At 41.0% G+C, this 23,988-nt stretch overlaps 1 protein-coding gene, 1 long non-coding RNA gene and 1 other non-coding gene across 21 annotated transcripts in view; 1 reads left to right on the top strand and 2 right to left on the bottom strand.

Moving 5' to 3' along the window:
• The window catches only part of ANKS1B (ankyrin repeat and sterile alpha motif domain containing 1B), a 1,083,120-nt gene that overhangs the window by 44,583 nt on the left and 1,014,549 nt on the right, over nucleotides 1-23,988 (bottom strand). For 18 of the 19 annotated variants that reach the window (XM_070454108.1, XM_070454113.1, XM_070454115.1 and 15 more), the window contains 3 exons: nucleotides 19,111-19,239; nucleotides 16,822-16,893; nucleotides 755-766 (listed from right to left, as the gene is read on the bottom strand). In XM_070454108.1, coding sequence (XP_070310209.1) covers nucleotides 755-766; nucleotides 16,822-16,893; nucleotides 19,111-19,239 — 213 coding nt within the window. The remainder of the gene's footprint in view (nucleotides 1-754; nucleotides 767-16,821; nucleotides 16,894-19,110; nucleotides 19,240-23,988) is intronic. The other variant, XM_070454105.1, reaches the window with a different exon arrangement.
• LOC139030648 (uncharacterized) lies at nucleotides 37-21,430 on the top strand. Its single transcript, XR_011483059.1, has 4 exons — nucleotides 37-225; nucleotides 17,276-17,340; nucleotides 20,859-21,094; nucleotides 21,326-21,430. It is a non-coding gene; the product is annotated as an uncharacterized lncRNA (long non-coding RNA).
• On the bottom strand, nucleotides 13,335-13,441 carry LOC139030732 (U6 spliceosomal RNA). The gene has a single exon (XR_011483135.1). It is a non-coding gene; the product is annotated as a U6 spliceosomal RNA (small nuclear RNA).

The following is a 23,988-nucleotide window of genomic DNA, read 5'->3' as shown; positions in this document are numbered from 1 at the left end:
TTTAAATATATGTCTCTCTTCTCTTGGGCTCAGCTCTGGTTTAGGTTTATAAAGTATCTGTCTTGCACTTGAGGATCTAAATAGAGCTTTTCTGCTGCTTCATGTGGGTGAAGGAATACTGCCATTCTGTGATACCAAGAAGAGAAACAAACAGCTCCACCCCCTACTGCAATTTCAAGCGACATTCTTTTGGAGAGTTAAGCCATGTCAGATGGAACTCCAAGGGTGAGCTTAGCATGAACAAAGTACACGCCACCTCTCCCTGTTTCTTCCCAGTCTCTTTCTTCAAGGTACAAGGCATGTCTGAATATATACTTAAAATAGGGACTTAGAATACATCATTGGGAATTTTTCTTGCACCTGGCCAAATCTGTAAAAGCTGGTAGCATATTTGCAGCAGAATTGCTGTGGCCACATAGGATATAGTATCACTCCATGACGCTCGATCCCTCTGGGGGCAGGCTGTATTCTGAGCCATGGTAAAAACCGGACAGTCCAGGTAACCTACTTCATCATTTAGAGCTGAGGTAATCCTTTAGGCTAAAGTTCTTATGATAGATGTTCACAATGGCTGAATGTGCTTAGGGTTAGCAGCTTCTACAGTTTCACGCATCTGCAAAAAGTTTCTCTGTAATTTAGCATTTGCCTTTTCTGGTTAGTTTTATCATTCATCACAGGCCACCCACAGTCTGTTTACTTCATTTCCTGCTGTGGACACTCCTAATAATCACATTAAACATCAAGAAGAACCTACCTGACAGTTAGCCTGATGGGTTTTCCAGACAAGACAGGTGAGAACATAATAGGAGAGAAAATACATAAAAAGGTGAGAGGAAACGATTTCAGTAATTCATCAACAGGCAGACTCATCAGACAGTGAAGAGAACAGGCTCTGTAGACACGTGTTGCTGCAGTGCCACTGTTATTTTACAGAAACTGCTGCAGGCTTTCCCAGACCCTGTCTCTCCTTTTTACTGTTTTCTCATCGTTCTGTTTACTGCATTGCACAGTCTTATTATGACTGACACGCACGAGCCTTCTGCTTTGCGCATTCCAGGACCAGCTGTCCTATGTACATTAAGGGAATTGAGGGAAAATATGAGCTTTCTTGATTTCTTCCTTTATATTACCCATTTTCCATTTATAAACTCTGAAATGTGACCAGAATGAAAGAAGGTCCGATAGTTTGAATACAACTCATTGAACTCCGTAATGATAATTACATTTCATCTCTCGCTTGAGCCATGGAAAAGGTGTTTCACATTTTCCTGGTTGTTTTGACACACCTTTTTGAGAGCTACTATATCTGCATCAGAGATAAAGAAAATTGATTACTGAGAGTATTACTATGTAATATTAAGTGTTTCATGCAGTACAGAAAAAAAGCAGTGCCTGTGAAGTGCTTTTTAACTAGTTTTAAAATTACCCAGACTCACCACTTTTCTTTTGTTGATTGCCAGAAAGAGATATGAAATTGGAATGTAAGGTTAGATACTTTTATTTTTTAATACTTTATCCAACCAGCTCTTGAAAATGTACAAGATAAGTTGAAGGCTAGAAGAAATAACATGCAGCATGCTGACTGGAAGGTAAAACCGTGGGCTGAATTCTGTAAAGAGAGAGGCTGTGGCAGGAACAGGCAGCACTTTGGTGACTGAACCTGTGTGTGAAGGCGTGGAATGTATGGCCTGAATGTGTGCATACGTGTGAAAAATTCTTTGCAAAGAGTAACAATGGGTTCCAACAAATCACCTCTTGCGAATACACTCTTGTGGACAGTTATCTGTGACATGAAATAGTATTAACATACACCTAACATATGGAGAAGGGAATGGCAACCCACTCCAGTATTCTTGCCTGGAGAATTTCAGGGACAGAGAAGCCTGGTGGGCTACTGTCCGTAGGGTTGCACAGAGTCGGACACAACTGAGCAACTCACACACACATTCCCCTTAACATAAGGTTAAAAACCAACATGTTATGTAGTATTAAGAAACCCTGTCCCAAAGAAAAAAGAAAAGCCATCTGTTATTCATTCTGCAACTGAGTGGGTATTAAGTGGCCCACAAGCTGGAGAAATGCAGTCTACTTTGGGGGATGTCACAGAGACCTCAGATCGTGTGCAGACTTCGGTCTGCTGAATGCGGCTGTCTAGTGCTATGTTGAGACGGATTCCGAGCTGCGTCTGGGCTCTGCAGTAAGGAGGGTTGGGAACGTCTGCCATGGACAGGGAGAGACATATCACCATTCCTGGCTTGAGAGCAGCTACAACACAAATGTTGACAGATGTGACAGAGATGGGAACAGAGAACTTCCAGAGTGCTGGGCAGCAAGAGCCTGACTCCGCAGGAGGGAGTGGGCAAGTCTTCATCCATTCATTCAACCAGCTGCGTCCTGAGCCAGGTGACTGACCTGGCTCTTCAAGGATGGAGGGGATTCTCCAGGTGGCCGAAGAGGACTAAAGAGGCCGTTTTAGCAGCAGAATCAACATACACATGCACACATCTGGAAATGAGAAATATGGGTTTGCATAACTGGTGGGAGATTAGGATGGTACAGTAGGTTTGGATGGTTGTAACTTATTCTGCCAACCTAGGATCCACTGGGTGCTTTCAAATAGGGAGTGACTTGATCAGGTCTGTGTTGCAGAAAGATAGCTACAGTGGGTTGTATGGACTGAAACAGCTAGAGGCTGAATGTGGGGAGGCAGGAAGGTATAAATTCAAACCAGAGTCCTAAGCCCCCAAGTTGAGGTCGATACTCTGGAGAATGGAAGGGGAGCTGCCATTCTGATGAGGAAGAATCAAGAGGGTCTTCTGACTGGTCCACGTGGTGAGCGGTAGGATGCTGAGGATGAAGAGGCCATTAGCTGGGATAAAGACCACTAGAGCAGACTGCGCTTTTACAAGAAACCTTTCTGAATCCTATTATCTCCTTGATAATCTGGCAGAGATGTCCGGTAGGAAACTGGAAATAAGAATCAGATCTGGAAATCCAAACACAGAGAGGGGGTGACCGAGGAAATAGGAGCCGACAAAGTGGCTCAGAGTGAACTAGAGGAGGGCTAAGAATCACCCTGCAGGGATGGGTAATACTTAGGAAGTATTAATTGAGTATTTAAGAAATTAAGTATAAATGAAGAAATGGGAAAGAAAGTAGAGTCAATGAAGGAACCTGAAACAAAGTTGGAAGAAGCCTGACAGCAGGATCACGAAGTCAAGAGAAGATTTCTTAGACGGTGGGAACAGTGCCCGACATCCAAAGGACTAAAAAGGCCCACAAATCTGTGCCCAGCACAGTGGCGGGCACACAGAGGAGTGGCTGCTACTTTTACTGGGTTTTCTGGCTGAAAGCCCCAGCTTGGGAAAACAGAAAAATCTATTGCTGATTTTACCAAAAGGGGCTTCAGGAGAATGGTGGCAGCAGACACAGAAATCCTCAACTGTGCAATGAATCAAGAATCCTTGCTTTCCTGACTGGAGGCCAGAATGGGCTTCCAGTGATGCAGGCTACACACAGGCCTAGGAGGGCTGGTGGTAGGGGTGGCTGCATGTTGTGGCCCAAACTGTACTTCTCTTCCCACTGAGTCAAGACAAGATGATGATGGATCCGGCTAGGGAAGGGCTGCGGGAGGTCTTTGGGGGTAATCACCTCCTTTAAGGCATTTCTATTCTGTACAAGAGATACAGATCCAATCTCTTTCTAGAGGATTTTCTGATGGTGTACTTTACAGAGCTTTAAAGAGGTCTATTCACACAAGATTTTAATGAAAGATGAAAAATGCACAGAAAGAAGGTAAATATACTGAGTCTTCACTGGCTAATCAGGGAGCCAAGAAATCCAATAAGCACTTCACTTTATGAAGGCTTTTCAGATATCAAAATGTGAGCTCAGGATTTCCCTGGTGGCTCAGTGGTAAAGAATAGGCCTGCCAATGCAGGAGACATGGGTTCAATCCCTGATCTGGGCAGATCCCAGCTGCCGTGGAGCAACTAAGCCCGTGGGCCACAATGACCAAGCCTGTGCTCTAGAGCCTGAGAGCGGCAACTACCAAAGTCCATGTGCCTTGTCGTGCTCCGCAACAAGAGAAGCCACGGCAGGAAGAAGCTCATGCACCACAACCAGAGAAAAGCCCACACAGCAGTGAAGACTCCGCACAGCCAAAAATGAAAAAAATTACAAAAAGGAAACGTGAGCCTGGAGCCTCAGCCCGATCCCAGGAAGCCGAAGGCCCTTCCTCCCCAGCTTCCCTTTCAGCGCTGTACCCATCTTCTCCCCCTGTCCAGGGTCGAAGGCATCTAGTCTGGACAATACTGCTCCAATTACAAAGCACTTGTTCTCGGGCAGCTTGGTTTCTGTGACCTAGCTGCATGCTGTGCTGTGTTTCTGGATGGTGAATACTCCCACAGGTGTATATTAAAAATTGAAGCCTTCTTTATTTGTATAAATAGACTTCTCTTTTTCAGGCCCATTTCCTCAGTAAAATGCTCAGGGCAAACTTCCTTTTGTGGTTCCCTTTTGTTTCCAGTCGCCTTTTTCACGATGCCACATTCCAGGAGGAGTTTCTAAGGCTTCTCAGAGTCTTCAAATCCCCACCAGCTTCAAAGTCGCTCAGTCATGTCCGACTCTGCAACACCATGGACTGTAGCCCGCCAGGCTCCTCTGTCCATAGGATTCTCTAGGCAGAATACTGGAGTGGGTTGCCAGTCCCTTCCCCAGAGGATCGAACCTGGGTCTCATGCATTACAGGTAGATTCTTTACCCTCTGAACCACCAGGGAAACCTGTCAGCTTCACAGGAGAGACTAATTTGTAATGAGGACCTCTGCCTACCTAATCAGCTGTATGCTCATGGGTAATGCCCCAAATTAACTTCACCTTTGCAGCATCCTGTTCTCCCACTGAAAGCTGAAAGAATATAGGGATATTTCATTGTATTGTCTTCACAATTTCCCCAATTAAGATTATCATCCTTTTATTTTTTTTATTTTTTTATTTTTTTTTGATTATCATCCTTTTATTATTCCAAGAGAAACAGTATTTAGTTATATACAGATGTTACCTTTCTGAAACTTATAATAAAATGCAAGTACTGAATCAATTCAAAGCCAGTCCTTTCTTTAGCACTTGGGTTTATATTGTTTTTAAGCATCATACAGAACAGGGATCATAATTTCCTATCTGAGGGCAGGCCCCTGAAATATTGTTTGTAATAGAAAAAGTAACTGAATACTCTTACAGCATTTTTTTTTAAAAGAGGGATTTTTGGATTCACCAAGGAAAGTAGTAACAACCATCTTTAATTTTTTTCAAACATTTTTCATTTCCTTTTAAAGTACAAATTATGAACTGCTTGGAATATTTGTATCAAGTCAGAAATTGCCATTGAGCTTTTCTAGCCTAGCACCCTCAAAATAGTTTCTTATTTTCTAATGCAGAATCAACAGTATGAGAACACATTTCTTTGCAATTACAGGGGCCCCTGGAACTCAGAGCAGGGCTTCCCAGGTGGCACTAGTGGTAAGGAACCTGCCTGCCAATGCAGGAGACATAAGAGACCTGGGTTTGATTCCTGGGGTCGGGAAGATCCTCTGGAGAAGGGAATGGCAACCCATTCCAGTATTTTTGCCTGAGAATCCCATGGACAGAGGAGCCTGGCAGGCTATAGTCCATGGGGCTGCAAAGAGTTGGACACAACTGAAGTGACTTAGCACACATGGATCTCAAAGTAGGACTTTGATGGGTAAATGAGAGCAAAGAAGTTTAGAGCTGACACTAGGAGCACTTCAGTTGTGAGCTGCAATGTTACGTTTGGGTCCAGAGTGACATTTACGCTCCTAATAGGAATCAATTGTGCCCCATAGTCAGGGTAGAGTGAAGAGTCCACACGGAGGGCATCACTGACCCCTTTTTCTTACGAAACCCGATCACTGCCGGGGGTGTTTTAAGCACAGACTGGCACAGATTTCTCGGTGGTCTACTGCCATCCAACTTACAGCATATATTAACCTACACTCAGCTACCCTGAGAATGCTTTCTAGTGAGACAGTCAGTGCTGAGTCATAACTATTAATTTTGTCATGTAATACGTCCCTTATTTCAACACTTAATTATTATATTCAGTTTCAGCAAGTAAATTAAAACAGAATCAAACTTTTATGATTGGGAGCCCCAAGCGACTCTCAAACGATTAAAAACCCACACCAAACAAGCAATATTGTGGTGATTTTTGTATGTGGCAAAACCAGCTAAGTTGCAGGGATTGTTAAGAGAGAAAAAGCAGACTGCAAATTAGCCATCTGAAATGAACTCTTACCCTTCGAAGCTCAGTTTCAAGGTCACTTTCTGGGAAAAGCTCAGTTCCCGAGGTGCTTTCTGGTCGGTTTCTGGCCTCCTGGCTGAAGGGGCTGCGTTCCTCCCCTTCCCTCCCCTCGCGGTGGGGCTGGGGCTGCCTGCTTCCCCGTGAGGCCCGCCCCTTTCCGTGAGGCCCGCCCCTTCCTGTGAGGCCCGCCCCTTTCCGTGAGGACGGCCCCCACCTCTCCAGATTTGTCCTACAATGACTAGCACATGGTCTCAGGTGAAACTTATGAAGGTGACTTTTTTTTCTTTTAAGGTCAAAATGGCTAAATACCAGCAATTTTACAGGAGTCAATCTAAAAGTTGCTGAAGTCTATGACTGTTAAAGGAATGAGCAAATGAATTACTGTACAGCAATGAGTAGGAAGCCAGCTTTACAGAGAAGAATTGCAGTCTCAGCCTCTCAACACGTGGAGAGCTCAGAACACTTTGCAGAGAACCCAGGTGCCCCGAGCCAGGCCGGGAGGCCTCCGAAGAACTTGGGAGGAGACCCACGGATGTGATGAGAGATGCACCGAGACAGACTCCTAAAGGGCAAACGCTCCACAGACGTGATAGTTCAGCTTCAAGGGGAGGCTTAGGCTTTGGCAACAGGAAATTGGCTCCAACTGCCAGCACCAAGAGAAGGAAAGCCTTTCTGAGAGGGCAGGCCGGAAATGAGGGCATGAATGACCTCACACGGGCTTTTCTGGTCACAAGGACTCTGACCCGAAGGCTGAGCGAACGTAGAGCCTAAGTAAGGAGACGTGACCGGAACAGACAGTGCAGCAAGCAGCAGCCATTTAAACCAGTTCTGCCTAAGATTCGGCTATTGTGTGTATTGTCAAAGTAGAGAACACAGCCCGGCCGAGTCTGCAGGGCACAAAGCAATGCCCTCCACCTCTGTTCCTCCAGCCCTGGTTTCCGGGCACCGTGGCACGATGTTCTACCAGGACGGTCTCCCAGGAAGGTCTACACGGCAGCCTTACTGGTTGCCCATGGACCAACGCAGTGGTTCTCAAACTTGAGAGCATCTGAATCACATGGAGTGCTTGGTAAACAACAGACTGTTAGATGCCACCCCTAGAGTTTCTGATTCAGAAAGTGCTGTAGGCCAAGTGTTTGCACTCTCTACCCCCAAATTCATTCACTGAATCCTAATGCCCAGCTGATGGTATTAGGAGGTGGGGCCTTTACAGGATTGCAAGCTTATGAGTGTGGAGCCCTCAGGAAAGGGACTCTGTGGGTGTGTGTGTGCTCAGCTGCAGCCAACTCTTTGTGACTGCAGCCCGCCAGGCTCCTCTGTCCATGGGATTCTCCAGGGAAGAACACTAGAGTGGGAAGCCATGCCTACCTCCAGGAGATCTTCCCAACCCAGGAATTGAACATGCGTCTCTTGCATCTCCTGCCTTGGCAGTCAGATTCTTTACCACTGAGCCACCTGGGAAGCCCCCAGGAATGGAATTATTGTGTTTATAAAAGAGACCTGAGAGCTCCCTTGCCCCTCCTGTCAAGAGGGCAGGGTGAAAAGCTGGCCGTCTATGAACCAGGAAAAGATCCTTTGTCAGACACCAAGCCTGCCAGGGCCTTGGTCTTGGACTCCCCAGCTTCCAGAACTATGAGAAATAAATTTCTCCCAGTTTTTGTTACCGTGGTTCTAACAGACGAGACAGTAAGTCAGTGGTAGCCTGAGAGTCTGCATTTCTAACAAGTTTCCAGATGCTGCGGATGCTGCCAGTTTGGGGACCACACTGAGAATTTCTGCTCTAAAAATGCAGTTGATCAATTTGATTGAAAGTCACTGTCAGAACTGTTCCCTGCTGCCCTGCATACAAAGTTGTGCTGCAACTTACATTAATTCAGAGAGACGTTAATTTATCAAAACACGCTATTTCCACTTGACAAGTGATTTCCAAAAATCCTTAGTTAGCACTTAGCTGCAGATCTTGGTCTTCAGAACAATTAACAAGTATTACTTAATTTGGCCATGGTTCCTCAGGGACTGTGAAAGTATAATAATACACTGTGCACATAAAATAACGGGTTCCGGTCCTGAAGACAGATTCCAGAGTTACATCTAGGATAGATGTTGACCAGATAGAGCTGATAAGCCCAGGGGTCATGGTGGAGATGTGTTTTCTCATAGAAGTTCCCCATGTACATGTGTGCTAAGTTGCTTTAGTCGTGTCTGACTCTTTGAGACCCCATGGGCTGTAGCCCACCAGGCTCCTCAGTCCATGGGATTCTCCAGGCAAGAATGCTGGAGTGGGTTGCCATGCCCTCCTCCAGGGGATCTTCCCGACCCAGGGATTGAACCTGTGTCTCTTACGTCTCCTGCATCGGCAGGCAGGTTCTTTACCACTGGTGCCACCAGTGCACCCTCAGCTGGGAACACATCCAACACATCCTGAGAGATGCGACAAGCAAACATCGATACATATTCGTAGACTGATTCTCGGAGTATAAATTGGAACAATTTTTTTGTTTTTGCTTTTTTTCATTTATTTTTATTAGTTGGAGGCTAATTACTTTACAGCATTGCAGTGGTTTTTGTCATACATTGACATGAATGGCAATACTTATCGAGAGTTTCAAAATGGGTATACTCTTTGACCTACTCATTCTACATTTAGTGGCTTATTCTAAAGACATAATCAGACCCACTGCAAAAGACTTAGGTTCAGGGATGTTATCCATAGTATTGGTTATAACTGGAAAAAAAATGGAAATAAACTAATGATCAACCGGGGGAAATGGTTAAATAAGTTTACTTTAGTTATGGATTGGAGTATTTTTCAACTAGCACAAATAATACTGGGGATGAATAGTTATTGGAATAAAAATGTTTCAAAATATGTTTAAAAACAGATTAAAACAGTAGGCTCAGAATATTTCCATTTTTTTGTGGAAAAGTGATGCTTATGAAGGTATAATCAGTCTGGAGGATTACATACAAATAAGGTGTTAACAGGTGTTTACCACTGCGGGAAGATAAAACTACAGTTTTGGTTTTTTTTTCAAACTACAGTTGTTTTTATTTCTTTTTTCTGTACCTCTATTTGAAAGTTGACTAATAATGAATGTATATTGCTTTCGTAAGAAGCAAATGTAAGTTTAAAAAATTTAAGATTTTTTAAGTGAGAAAAGCCAATTGTAAACATGTGCAAAAACACAGGGACTTTTTCAATCTATCACTTTTAAGTACAGCTTCAGAGTGAGTGTGTGTGTGTTGGTGGGGGCGTTATCCTGAATTTACGAAGGAACCCAGTGATGAGCTCCTTCTTCCAGGGCCTCCCCTACTCACCACAGTAAGAACACCAGAGGCTATGTCTGGAGTCCTGTCTTCCCTCCACCCCTTTCAAACTATGTGGCTAGGTGTTTTAACCTCTCTGTCTCAGTTACTTTACTTGTAAAATGGGGATGTTAATATAGTGTCTACTTTGTGGAGCTGCTGTGAGATGACATCAATAGATTTGGGCTGTCACTGTTACTCTGAGGATGGCGAGCTTTCCAGAGCACATCCCACTAGCAAAGGAGGGCAGAAGTAAAATCGGAATCCGTGAGCATAACTGAATAATCTCTGGGCCGACATGCTAGGGCGGCAGTGAAATGGCTGCAACAATGAAAATTCAGCAGAGCAACATGTCTGGATCAAAGACAACTGACTCACCATGTTTAAAAAGAGCTTCAGACAAGTGGAAATTAAAGACAGAAGAGGTGCACAAAATCTTCTAGCGATGTGGAGCAATGAGGGTGTTATATGGGAGAAAATTAGTAACAAGAGTAATAAAAACAAAAAAGAAAAATAAAGAGATCTGGGGTATGAAGCTGACCTGGGGTAAGGTGGTTGGGTGGTTTAGTCTTCCACTAGGGTAGACCCCTAAGAAAGACCAAGACTCACAAAGCAAGAAGTCCCCAGGAAAGCTTGGCAACGGGGTTAGAAGTGCGGCTGTTTTTGTGTGTGTGTTGCTATTTTAATACACACACACCGACAACACACACCACATACCTGCCTGTGCAGGACTTCTGAGACAGAAAAAGATAAAATTTGATTCTCCTCTGAAACTTGGGCAACAGAAACTTTTTAAACAGCAGTTGTTTATAGGTTTTTTTTTTTTTTTTCCCCAGCCTGTTTTCTGAGATGTAGTCCCTGAAGGCATTTCTGAAAATAATTCCTCACAGAAGGGATTTTTATGAGGGCAGAAGGACTAAACATGACTTCTGGGACTTCCCTGGTAGCTCAGTGGTAAAGAATCCCCCTGCCAAAGCAGGGGCCACGGGTTCGACCCCTGTTTCCAGGAATATCCCACGTGCCACGGAGCAATGAAGACTCTGTGCCACGGCTGCTGAGCCTGTGCCCTGGGGCCCGGGAGCCACAGCTTCTGAAGACCGAGGGCCCCAAACAAGGCCCACAGCAAGAGAAGCCGCCAGAATGAGGGGCTCTCACACCACAACTAGAGTAGCCCCCACACACCACAACTAGAGAAAGCCCTGTAGCAAGGAAGACCCAGCACAGACAAATAAATAAATAAAATTATATATATATACATATATATATATATATATATATATAAACATGACTTATGTTTGTCTCCTAAGGAAAGAGGACTCTTAATTTAACATTTCCATCTGATTCTAAAATCTACCTTTCTTCAAGCTTTCCAATCCATTCTCTGCCATTCATTTCTTCCCTTGCAGGCATAGGAAAAAAGATGGTCTTCACACTTCAACCAAGGCACAGACAATTATTTGGGAATCTATATATTTGAAACTTCAACTTTAGAATTGCTTCCAGATTGCAAGTTTAGAAATCATATAAAATAAAGGGTACAGACTCAACAAGAAGCCTGAATGGATTGTGAAACTAAGCCCTTTGGGAAACAGAGGTTCCAAAATCTAAACACACTGGAAGATTTGCTTATTCCTGACTTAAAAATAATTAAAAAATATTTTCATTCTTACATCAGAAAGGCTGGTTTCTACCTTATTGTAGTTGAGAACAGATATTTCCTTTTCTTTTTTTTTTTTAAGGGAGATTTCCTTGAACACATACACCAATGAACAATTCTAACCCTCAAATATGGGATTAGAGACAGTCAGATTTCAGAGTACTAAATTGAATATAATGGCCTACCTCTTATAGGAGCAGATGTGTTCCTCGTGGCATATTTAATTAGGGAAGTGAGAGTGCTGTATATTACTGATACATATACCCTGGGACAAAATTCAGGGTTGGGGGTGGGGTATGAGTAAGTCTAGGGAGGAAAATGGAATAGTAGAACCTCATGTGGCCAGGACAAATCCCTCATTTCACCAAACTCTGTACTTAGAATCTTTGAAGTGGCAGCTACTCAGAGCAAAGAGAATTGAAAGGCCAAAACAATCTATTGCTTTATAAAGTTCAGTCTGTGGACACATCATTTAAAAGAGGCAACTTCCAATCAGTTCAGAAACAAATTACTTCTCCTAAATATAAAATGAAAATTACACATAACATCCACAGTGCCCTTTTGTTTTTTTTCTCCCCTTTGGCAAGGACCTTTAAAAATTGGAAGGAAGGAATTTCCCTGGTGGTCCAGTGGCTAAGACTCCATGCTCCCAGTGCAGGGGGCCTGCAGTCAATCCCTGGTCAAGGGAACTGGTTCCCCTACATCACAGCTAAGGCCCAGTGCATCCAGATAATAAAATAAATATATATTAAAAAAAACGACACAAGAGTGCAGGGTTCCTAGGGTTTGAATACTCTCTCTTATACTGTGTATAAATACACAGAAAACTGGGGCAAATGCTGGGGCACTGCCATCAGAGGTGGGGAAAAACATATGAAATACTCCAGAGCAAATCTAGCCATCAATTTACTTATTTCTCAAACATCTGGAGGACGAGGTCTACGTGTTTTAAGATTTTACTGAACTAGACCCTTCACAGGCATTCTTTTATGGAAGCACCACGACCATCTCCTACGGCAGCTATTACACAGCAGGCCTTGGAGACACAGTACACGGGGTGCCTGCCTTCTACGGGGCACGGGCAGGGCTAGCCAGGTGTTACGTGGTGTGATGTGAGGTGTGACAGAGGGAAGGTTCCCTGCTGTCTGTGTGACATGTTAGGGGAGCACATGTTCCAGACCACAGAGCCAGGATTCCTCTCAGGAGTCCTTTCAGAATGAAGACTCTGTCTCTGAGCACACATTTAGCTGGAAAATCCAGCCGGGACCATAAAGGCAGCATCAAACAAATGTGTTCAGATTAAACAGAGATCTGTTACAGCTTCTCACAGATTACTAAGATAGGTCTTATAATTTTCAGTTTAAATAGACATGTCTGTAAAGCTGTCATGGGAAAGGAAATAAGCAGCCGAGTTGTACCACTGAAGTGCAAAATAATTCATAGAAATCATTCTTCCTAAAAGTGTACCTCAATATCAAGGCATAGATAGTTTTGTAGGCTTTTATTTTTCTTTTTTTCCATTGTATATCCTTGCCTCCTTTGTCGAAGATAAGGTGACCATAGGTTCGTGGATTTATCTCTGGGCTTTCTATTCTGTTCCATTGATCTATATTTCTGTCTTTGTGCCAGTACCATACTGTCTTGATGACTGTGGCTTTGTAGTAGAGTCTGAAGTCAGGCAGATTGATTCCTCCAGTTCCATTCTTCTTTCTCAGGATTACTTTGGCTATTCGAGGTTTTCTGTATTTCCATACAAATTGTGAAATTATTTGTTCTAGTTCTGTGAAAAATACCGTTGGTAGTTTGATAGGGATTGCATTGAATCTATAGATTACTTTGGGTAGTATAGCCATTTTGACAATATTGATTCTTCCAATCCATGAACACGGTATATTTCTCCATCTGTTTGTGTCCTCTTTCATTTCTTTCATCAGTGTTTTATAGTTTTCTATGTATAGGTCTTTTGTTTCTTTAGGTAGATATACTCCTAAGTATTTTATTCTTTTTGTTGCAATGGTGAATGGTATTGTTTCCTTAATTTCTCTTTCTAAAAAATATGGAACGCTTCACGAATTTGCGTGTCATCCTTGCGCAGGGGCCATGCTAATCTTCTCTGTATCGTTCCAATTTTAGTATATGTGCTGCCGAAGCGAGCACAGCTTTTATTTTTCTAAAAGGCAATTTTACTTTAAAAATGATCAGGTTTCCTGCAAGTTTCTATTGAGTCTTTCCCAATAAACACAATTTAAAGGGTAATTTTAAGATGGGCATTATTTAGGGTTTAGATCTGGGGCGGGGGCTGTGGGAAACCTGATAAATGTGTGCGTCTGTGTGAGTGTGAGTGTTGAGTTGCTTCAGTTGTGTCTGACTCAGTGAGCTGTCGGGCTCCTCTGTCTGTGGGGTTCTCCAGATTAAGAATACTGGAGTGAGTTGCCGAACTCTCTTCCTGGGAATCTTCCCAACCCAGGGATTGAACCCGTGTCTCTTCTGTCTCCTGCACTGGCAGGCGGGTTCTTTACCACCACCAGTTAATTATGATATATTTTTAATTGAAATAATAGGTGTGTAACAGAACACTAGAAGAGAAATGTAGAATTATCTTTATTTCAGGACTGAGGGGATTTTAGAGATGAATAAACAAGCTTAGATAAACTTAGAAATTAACCAATTGTGACTCTCAAACACTCCAAGTGCTTCTGAGAAGGGAAAACTGTGCTTGGTCTCTGCTGGGGCAAAGTGAATGTGTGGAAGTAAGTGTTATGGAAAAAAATTTTACAGTTGATAAGTATGCAATTAAAAAAAATCTCCTAAAATTTTTATTTATGTTAGCACACTGGAATGTACCCTAAATTACTACATATGTCTGTACCTAAATGGTTTAATTTAGTTGGTACTAATCTTATAGACTCTTTAAGGGTTCCTCAAACTATCCTGAAACTATTTCTTTATCAACATAAATGATCCACCTTTTCAGATATTTTAAAACTCAGGGCAATAAATGTTTAATTGGCACATGTGAGAGGTAGTGGGTGTGTGCGTGCTCAGTAGCTTAGTCCTGTCCGACTCTTTGTGACCCCGTGGACTGTAGCCCACCAGGCTCCTCACTCAGTCCATAGGATTCTCCAGGCAAGAATACTGGAGTGGGTTGCCATGCCCTCCTCTAGGGATCTTCCCAACCCAGGGACTGAATCCATGTTTCTTATGTCTCCTGCCTTGATAGGCAGATTCTTTATCACCAGTGCCACCTGGGAAGCCCAAGGCACTTTATTTCTATTATTATTACATCAACTCCACCTCAGATCACCAGGCATTAGATGCCGGAGGTTGAGGACCCCTGCCCTAAAGTACTTCCCCTAGGGAGATCTGATTCTACTGGGACTTTTGGCTGAAATGTCACCATATTGAAAACAGGGAGAACAGTCACTGGAGGTGCAAACTGAACATTAACTGCGAACTTGGATCCGCAGCATTTCAGTCAGCGAGAGCTCTAGTTCACAATTCAATAGTCCCAGACGCAGATCAAATGTGCACTTCTGGGTTAATTTAAAGGCTCTGATGAACCCAGCAAGCGCAACTTTAGCTACTCTGTCAAAGACTGATATTTATTTAATCAAGATGGGAAATAAGGGTTTGTGATATCCCAAGTAGCAATAGAGTTCTTCTTTTCATGTAAACTACTCAAAATAAACACCAAGGGCAGAAAACTGGAAAAACACCCTAAAGAACAGAAGAATGGCTTCTAAATAGATGGCTTTTTCATTTTAAGCAACAGACAAGTATTTAACTAAATTATTCTCCACTGAGACTATTGAAATAGTTTTGCTATTGCTGTCCAAATGGAATTTCAGATCCACTTAATTTCAAGAAATTGACTGAAATTCAAACCACAGATCTGGTGTATTTTAGATGGTGCTATGTGCTCTATGTGCTATTTATGCTCATTACTGCACTGAAGTAGCTGGATTCAGATAACTGAGTTAATAGTATTAAATCAGAGATGCCAAATTAATTTCCTCGATATGTTCATGAATGGCTCTAAAATTATTGAGGCTTGACGATTGAAAACCTTTCCCATTTTCTTATTTTTCTTTGACAGAAAACTAGAATACAAGTTTTCCAGAATTATAAAACCAGGAAGAACCCTAATGGGATCTAGTCCAATGTTCTTATTTTCTAAGAAAATGAAGCCCAGGAAAAGCAGGGGAATGTCATAGTTAAAAGCTTGGGCTCTGGAGTCAGACACACCCAGTCCCAGATTGGCAAGTTATTCACCGTCTGACCTTGGGAAAGTTATTTAATCAGTTTCTTCATCTACAAAATGGGGATAACAACAGTATTAATCTCATAGCTTTGTGGTAAAGATTAGATGAGCAAACACTCAAGGTATTCATTATTAGCACGTCATGGATTAGCACGTCGTAACCAGTCAGTAAATTCACCAGTTATTATTATGACTAAAAGGTGACTCCTAAGGCCAGTAAGCAGCAACAGAACTAGAACTTGGAGCTCCTGCACATATCAGGGATTTTTTTTTCTTAATCTAAACACAGTACCTGGAATAAAGATTCCGTGGTCCTGACAATTTAAGTATACTATACCTACATCAAAAAGGAGGACAACCGTTTCAGTCTTTCTGCTACTGAATTCATCAAAACATCAAACCAGCCATTATATACAGAGGCCTCAATGTGATGAAGATTCATACATGTTTAGTGTTCCATGAGCAATGACTGTTAGATTGCATGCTTTTAAGTATTTCCCACCAAAGCTGCTTGTATAAAATAAATGATAAACAGAAGTTAGTGTTTCACTTGCTAATGATCTCAAATTTGACTGGTTAGTTGCTATGTGGACCAAGTCCGATATTCTTACTTTGTATCATCAGTCAGATATCACCATGGCTTCTACACATCTGCTATGGAGGAAGAATGAGGGACACATAAAAGAAAAAGCTCCTGGATCTGCAGTCTCTCAGTGAGAATCGGTTTGACTAATACAGGGTCCTTGGAACCCAGCAGCCACCAATCACAGACATTTGGAATTGCCATTTCTGTCAAGACTGTGTCCTTACATGATTCAATTTGGAGCTGTATGGTTTTCTTACATTAAAAAAATGAATAATTAAGAAGCTTCTAAGGCATATTAGCTTTATATAATATGCTCTCAATATTCCTGCATTTGTTAATTTTTAGTTAGTTGGCAGTCTTTTCAGTAAGTATTCTCAGACTGCCAAGTGGGTGCTTAAAATACTTTTTTTGTAGTAAACTAAAGGTCATTTTTCTCCTAATCTGGAGATGATCAATGTATATAAAATTACTTTAAATCTTTAAAAATAAGAGTAGCTGCATCCAATAGACATCAAATCAAACCACAGTGGCATAAACATGAACAAAACCCAAACACCTTTTTATGTAACACCAGTGTGATTCAGCAGACCAACAAATGAAGAAAATAGTAACTTGAAAAGCAGCAATTTGTATCCATACCCAGTATTTAGTATTTCAGTGACAAGAAATAAAATTGTTTGGCAAACTTACCCGCATTTTTGCACAAGCATCTTGGGTTGATTCTGTCCCCCTGAGCTCTTTTATCAGCATAGAACCTAAATACTGAAATACAAAAAAAAAAAAAAAAAAAAAATAGATCAACAATTTATGAAAAACAGAACATAAATATGAGTAGCAATTTAAAAGCAGATTGTAAAGTACTACTGGCCAGCCTTCCTGGTTGTAGGCTGCTGCATAACTTTTAAAAACTAACAGTAACTAATTCTAACAAATACATGCATGTATACAGAGAATGCAGCAGAATTAACCACAGTTCTGAAAGCTGTAAATTGCTCTTTATAATAAAATTGCAGTAGTTTCTAAAGATGCCATCTTTCAGATCATATTTAACTGCAAAATGGGGCCATCTAAAAATGTTTTCCCTTTTTTTTTGGGGCAGCAATGTCTGCAAAAATAAATCACATCACTGTCTATGTAATTACAGGGTTGTATGAGACAGCTGAGAAGCCAAGCAACATACACTGCATCTGGACTCAGCTGGCTGCACAGGTAATTAACGCCAGGCTGTTCTCAGGCAGAGAACAGCTCTGGACCCTTTTCATACTCAGTTCTGGGCCTGGGGGTTGATCCACCTGAGAACGGGCTGCAAGTATGCGGGGAGGGAGATGTCGTTCTCGGTTGCTCCACAGTCCAGGGAGCTGAGTTCCTTGGTGCACGCTGACACTGGAGGGGCTGACAGGGCGGGGGAAGGATGGTAGCATCTCCTTCCAGGAATCACCAGCCACTTTGCTCCAAGGCTGCCTTAGCACAGACGGGTCACACACACTCCAAGTTCTGGCTGGGGGCAAAAAGTTTTTAGCAAAATGTCTATTTTGCCTTCCTATCAATTGACTCTCCTTCAACCTTTTGAAAGGGGCTTCCCAGGTGGTGCTAGTGGTAAAGAACCTCCCTGCCAATGCAGGAGATATGAGACTCAGGTTCGATCTCTGGTTCAGGAAGACTCCCTGGAGGAGGGCATGGCAACCCACTCCAGCATTCTTTCTGCGAGAATGTCATGGACAGAGGAGCCTGGTGAGCTATAGTCCACAGGGTCACAAAGAGTCAGATGTTACTTAGCACGCACACATACAATCTTTTGAAACTTCAATAGGGTTCTTTCCATCTGTCATTTTTCTCTACTTTCCTTCAAAAAAAGAGAGAAAAGAAACAGCTCAATATGTCTTTTTAAAAGAGTGTATTAAAATGATTGTTGTCTGGATGTGACTGAGGAGACCCTGGCACTCTGCAAAAACTGGGCTGGGAATCAGTCTTTTAGACCCAGGAGAGCCCGGCCTTGAAGAGTTTGCTCACAGGCACAATAGCAGAGGGTTCAGTCAAAGGCTTCCAAGAAGGCATGCTCAGACAGGCTCAGGGATCTGGTGTTTGGGTCTTGAAGGAAGAAGGAGGAACTGTAGTCTTACAGTTTTGGGGGAGATTACGACTGAAACAAGTCCAGTGCTTCAAGACCTAATCAGTTAAAGAGGTGCAGAGAGCACAAAATGAAAAGACTAAACTGCTGTGAGATAATCATGACCTTTACATCTTCATAAATTAATGATGGATGATTGTGGTGAAATCCTTATCTTCTTTTCGATGTTTTTCATTATCTTATTTTTGAAAATATGAAATCCTCATCTTTTAAGGTATCAGGAAACTTTGTCCTAATTAAAACATTTATTTTTTAAGAAAGACAGTTTCAATGTTCTGCTGAGGGTTCATCCACTTTCCCTGCTATAGTCATGACAACCACCGGCCCCCAAACTGATGGTATCTTTTGAACATTTACCTGTTCATATTACTCACAATCTCAGCTAAGCCTGATTCCCTCTCCTATCTAAAAAAAAAAAAAACCACAAAAAACCTAGTAATATAATCCAAATGATGACAATGAAAAGAATCTGGTATTTACATAAAGCTGTGGACCCAATGTTTTGAGATAACTGATGAGTTATGTGGAAATGTCTATATGTGCTTTATTTATAGTCATTTCCATTTTAAGATAGCAATTTATCACATTTAATTTAAAATATACAACTATATATGAAGAAGGCAAAACAGACCTTATGCTTACAAGATTAAAAGGGTTATAAAGTTCCATTTGTTTGGAATTTCCAAGTAGCCTTTGAAGAAGGCTTCTTTAAGAAAAAAAAGAGAAGGGGAAAACATTTTAGGAATTTCAGTGATGGATGTCTGGGGATACTTTCAATATAAAAGCAAACAAGCTAGAAATGTACCCTCTATTCCTGCCAGTACCCAAGCACTCAGTTCTGGGTAACTTACAAAAGCTTTGTAATCACACGACTGGAAGATGAGCTTTTCCGGGTGGTGCTGCCAGTACTGCACTGGAGTCGAGGCTGTGGCTTCATTTGGAGGTCGCAAGGTAATGGAAGGTTCTCCCCAGTCTCCTGTCTGAAAATCACATTTATTCTAGAGGTGACATGAGTAACAGGCTAAGTTCATGCACTGTAGCTGGCCTGAGTTCATGTTAAACCTGTGTGCCATAGATGTGCAAACACATTTAGATGTGTTATATGTTTATTATGGTTTTATGTGTCCTACCATCCTGTTTCCCAAAGCTGAGTTAACTTTTGAGGTATGAAAGAAGTTGATTTACTCTATTTTTAGAACGACATCCTAAGCTAAGTACTTTTAAAATAAAACATGAAGATATTCACAAATGATTTACTAAGTCATAATTTTCTGTTCCAACAGAAAAGAACATATGATCTTTGAAAGACTTCTCTGTTTTTAAACTTGACTGTTTGAAATTTTTAGTTTGAAATGAATTCACAATACTCTGTTTCATAAATTTCAGTTCCTGATGAGAACATGTACCATGTACTTTGAAAAATTCTATATCTCTGGAGAGAAGACATGGTAGGCGTGATACTAGACAAAATTTGAGAAGAAAATGTACTAGTGGATGATACCTAGTTTTCCTCCTCTGAATTCATTTGTATCAATATAACACCACCGTGATTGTCTTGGATATATTCAAACACCTCCCTCAGAAAACCTAAGGCATGAATGAAGAATAAATATTTAAATACCAGGTTTGGTCATATGTGCATATGCATGTACTTGGGGAGCCTGACCACAAGTACAGGCACAGCCCATGTGACGGTATATCACGCAGTACCTGAGCCCGCTAAGACAGACTTAAGACAGAAGGACATTGCATCATTTTAACGACCATTTTCCATGAGGTTAACCTCAACATGTTTTATTGCTGTAATGGTTTAGTGTGAGCACCTATAAAGTCAAATTTCTAACTGGTTTTAAAAAATAGAAGAATTCCAGAGCCCCTTAGGAATGCACAGGCCATTTTGTGAGGCAGAGAGCCTGAAATTTTCTCTTTGAGATCCGTCAATCCCAACCACAGGAAGAGACATATGAGCCTCATGTCATCTCCCTGGCTTCTCACTGGAGTGTGTGACTGGTCAGAAACCTCGGCTCCTCTCTCTGAGCTACTCTGCTTCTTAGTTTTGTTCCAGTTGCTAATTTACTTGCACAGGGCTCGGTTCTCCCATCTTCCATGTGTTGATATCAGTAAGACTTTATCTGGAATATTTACTTTAGCATTTTTAAGCAAAAATCCTTCATCTTATGACCCATCCCTGACTCATTCTTAAGTTTTCTCCTTGTTTATATGGATTTTTATTTTGTAAAAACAGTAACTAGTTGCAATTAATTAAGTTTTCCTCTGACTTGCTATTTTGATCTTTTCTTTTCCTTCTTTCTTAAATGTTTGGATCTTTATTTCAACTGACTGTGATCTGCTCGTAAAAAAACTAGTATAAAATTAAAAATGCAGAATATGTGAATTTCAATATTTCAAAGGTGAGTGTTAATAACCTTTAAATGATAACAGTTAAAGCTCTGGAAACATGCAACAGTGAGTTCTTAATTCAAAGTTCTCCCCACATCCAGCAAATCATCCTCACATCTCCCCATTAACTGACCCCCTGGCCTCCCCCCTCCCGTGATAAAGCAACAGCAACACAGCAAACAAGTGTTGTACACTCAAGTCACAGGTAACACTGGGAACGCAACAACAGAAGGTTGCACGCAACTTCGTGGAATGATACAAAGGGAGCTGGTTGACCTCAAAAGATCCTTGGATCCAGTGTCTGCTGACGTGACAACGCAAACCAAGCATCCAGTCTTCAACGTTAGCCCTGTCATCGTTTAGCTGAGGTTCACCTTGGCCAAGCTCAACGGGCAGTTGTCAGAAAAGCCTGAACAGACATGGCAGGAGCTGGGGGTACCATGGATTGCGGGTCAAGGGATGGGGGAGAGCTGAGGGTGGGAATGGGTGGGATGAAGCTGGGGTTATGGGGACATTTCAGGTGTTTGTACATTAAGCATGCAAATCATATGCAAACTCATTCTCTAATTGCTGAATTAACTCAAGCACTTTTATAATTAAATTTCAATGTGAGTTCCACATACACTTAAAGCAGAATGCTGATCCAAATATTTACATCATCCACAGAAGTCAGAGCAGCCATTTTGGGAATAACAGCACACAGCACCTCAGTCTGGAAATGACCTCGATCTCTTATATGGTAAGCATTTGAAGAACTTTGTGGTGCGTGCATGTCATCTGCTTAGGCAGCGCCATCATCTGCTCTCCTATGCCTCCACTTTGTCCAGAAATCCCAAACCACCTGCTCCGAATCTGGAGTGCTCTGACACGCTTCCCCAACGTGCAGTGGGGGAAGATAATTATAGGGAAGAGAAACAGAATCCTTATTTTATTTTCTTTGTGGCCCAGAAACCATGCTCCAGACCAAATATTTTAAAAATTCCCTACAGGGACTGAATCTGCCTTTCTGGAAATAGAAACTGAATTTTGTCATACTGAGTGCTATTTCCAGAAATTCATTTTCAAACAGAGAAAAAGTGTTCTTAAAATTGAATTTATAAGGAAATAATTTTCTTTTCTTCCTGGAAACTCATCAACTTTTTATTATTTTTTTAACCTTAGATACAAGAGTATTTAGAAGACTCTGTTTGTAGGTGCTGATTTTTCTCTTTGGAATTAATTCAATGGGAATGGGTGGACTCATCGTTACACTATTGTAAAGGGCAGATGTGGCCTGCCCCGGGGTGAGATTCAGCTGCATCTCCTTGAGGGACAGTAAGAACAAAAGAACTTAGACAGCAAGGGTGCCTTAGGTCTCTGTCCTCTTGAAGGCTGAATTACAGCAGGAATGAACTATGGGGGGAACAGGTAGGGTGGTGATAACATGGAGGAGCAGGAGAGAGAAAAAGCAAGGAAGGGGTTTGCCTCACATTGAAAATAATTTCAATTGTGAAGTCCAGTATTAGGTCCTATTAAACAGTAAATTCATATCCAGATATTATCTGTATTTCTTCAGATAAATTAAAAAAATTAATAATCTCCCAGTTAAAAATGCTTATTAAATATTAACTAAAAATCAAACAGACTTAAAAAGTCTTTTGTCTGAAATAACGGTTTATAATAAAGTCTTATCTTTAGTAAAACATGGGTTACTATGAGACAATAATGTTTAATTAGAATAACAAAATAAAATTGCAAAAGTCTGTCATATTGTAAACTATTAGTGACTGGCAGTACTCTTTAAAAGGCTTAAGTAATTGCAGAAGAGAAATTACAGTGATTCAAGGCACTGTTAATAAATATCTTCAGGCTACTTCTTTATAGCTTAAAATACTTAAGAGAAAAACCTTTCCTTTAGGTTCATGTATTAAATGACCTTAATAGTTCAAGAATTTGGCCATGGCTTAAAACCTTGTTTACTAGGCATTTATGTATGTATTTGTTCCTTTAGGACATAATTAAACAGAAGAAAATGTACATTATTAGCTATCTGTTCAAACTCAAATAAAACTTAATCTTCTAATATGAAAGAAAAACATAATTTGAGATTAAAGTTTTAAACAGAGAACTGATTCTGCTTAATAGGTATTTACCAACTGCCAACTAGAAATTCATAGCCTGCTGTGTTTGAAAGATTATAATTGGGCCATACTCAATATAATTAAATTAAATGTCTCATACCACTAGCTGAAAAGTATAAGCCACTAACTGAATTTAGTTATAATGCAGAAAAAATTTGCAAAATTCCATGATAGATGTTCATTGGATGGTAGATTCCAAAATGCAGCTATTAATCTTTTCATTATTTCAAAAGGTGGTAAAACTGCATGGTTTTAGTTCATATACACCAGATATCTAATTTGAAAACATCATATCGTATAACGCTCTATCCCCCAACATGGAAACTGAAGATATCACATATTCTATTGTATTCTGAGACTACAAAGGGGAAACACTATTTATATACTTACTTTCTTCTTAAGGAAAAGTTTTGTTAGGAAACTGAGGATATCACATATTCTATGTGTTCTGAGAAGACAAAGGGAAAACACTATTTATATTTTTACTTTCTTCTTAAGGAAAAGTTTTGTTAGGATGTCAGTAAATAATTAAAAGCTATGACTAGGATCTAGCTCTCTAACATGAACAGGAAGGTATGGTATTTTCCAAGCCTTATCTTATTCTTTAAAAAAGTTTTTTAATGAGGACTTAATTGATTTTTTAAATAGAAGCTTTTAAAGCTTTTCTATTAGGAACAACTCCCACCTACCTGCTTGTAAATTTAGATTGAATATTAACAAACATTGTTTTCTATTTCTTCAGATCACTTAATGAAAAACTAAAATGATTTTAAATGACAACTGTTATTTTTGGGTTTCACTTTCAATAATTCTAACAAATATTAGAGATGGGCTACCCAAACATACATAAGATATATGTGATTACATTTACTTTCCCTTATCTCAACAGCTTTGAAGAAGGCACATACTTATAAACATGTATACATATATTGGGATGTGAGGAAAGGCCTCCTACAAACAGTTCATACACATGAAAGCAAGATGCTGGTGTAGTTCTTCTAAAATATCTTCAAGAATAAAGAATGCAGCTGGTTACCCTAAATTTGTTTCTTTTGATAAAAGAGCGGAGATGGCCACTTCTGAACATGAAAAAGCACTGGTTAGCGAGTGTTTCCGTGTTCAGGAGGAACTGCTGGGTTACTGGGGCAGCAGTACCAGGCAATGTATAGACTGTGGTCCCCAAGAGCCAGAAGTCCCATGCACACAGGA

Source organism: Odocoileus virginianus, chromosome 23, assembly GCF_023699985.2.
Source record: "Odocoileus virginianus isolate 20LAN1187 ecotype Illinois chromosome 23, Ovbor_1.2, whole genome shotgun sequence".
Lineage (NCBI taxonomy): Eukaryota > Metazoa > Chordata > Mammalia > Artiodactyla > Cervidae > Odocoileus > Odocoileus virginianus.
The sequence above is the reverse complement of the archived record's forward strand: the minus strand, read 5'-3'. Positions and strand labels throughout refer to the sequence as shown.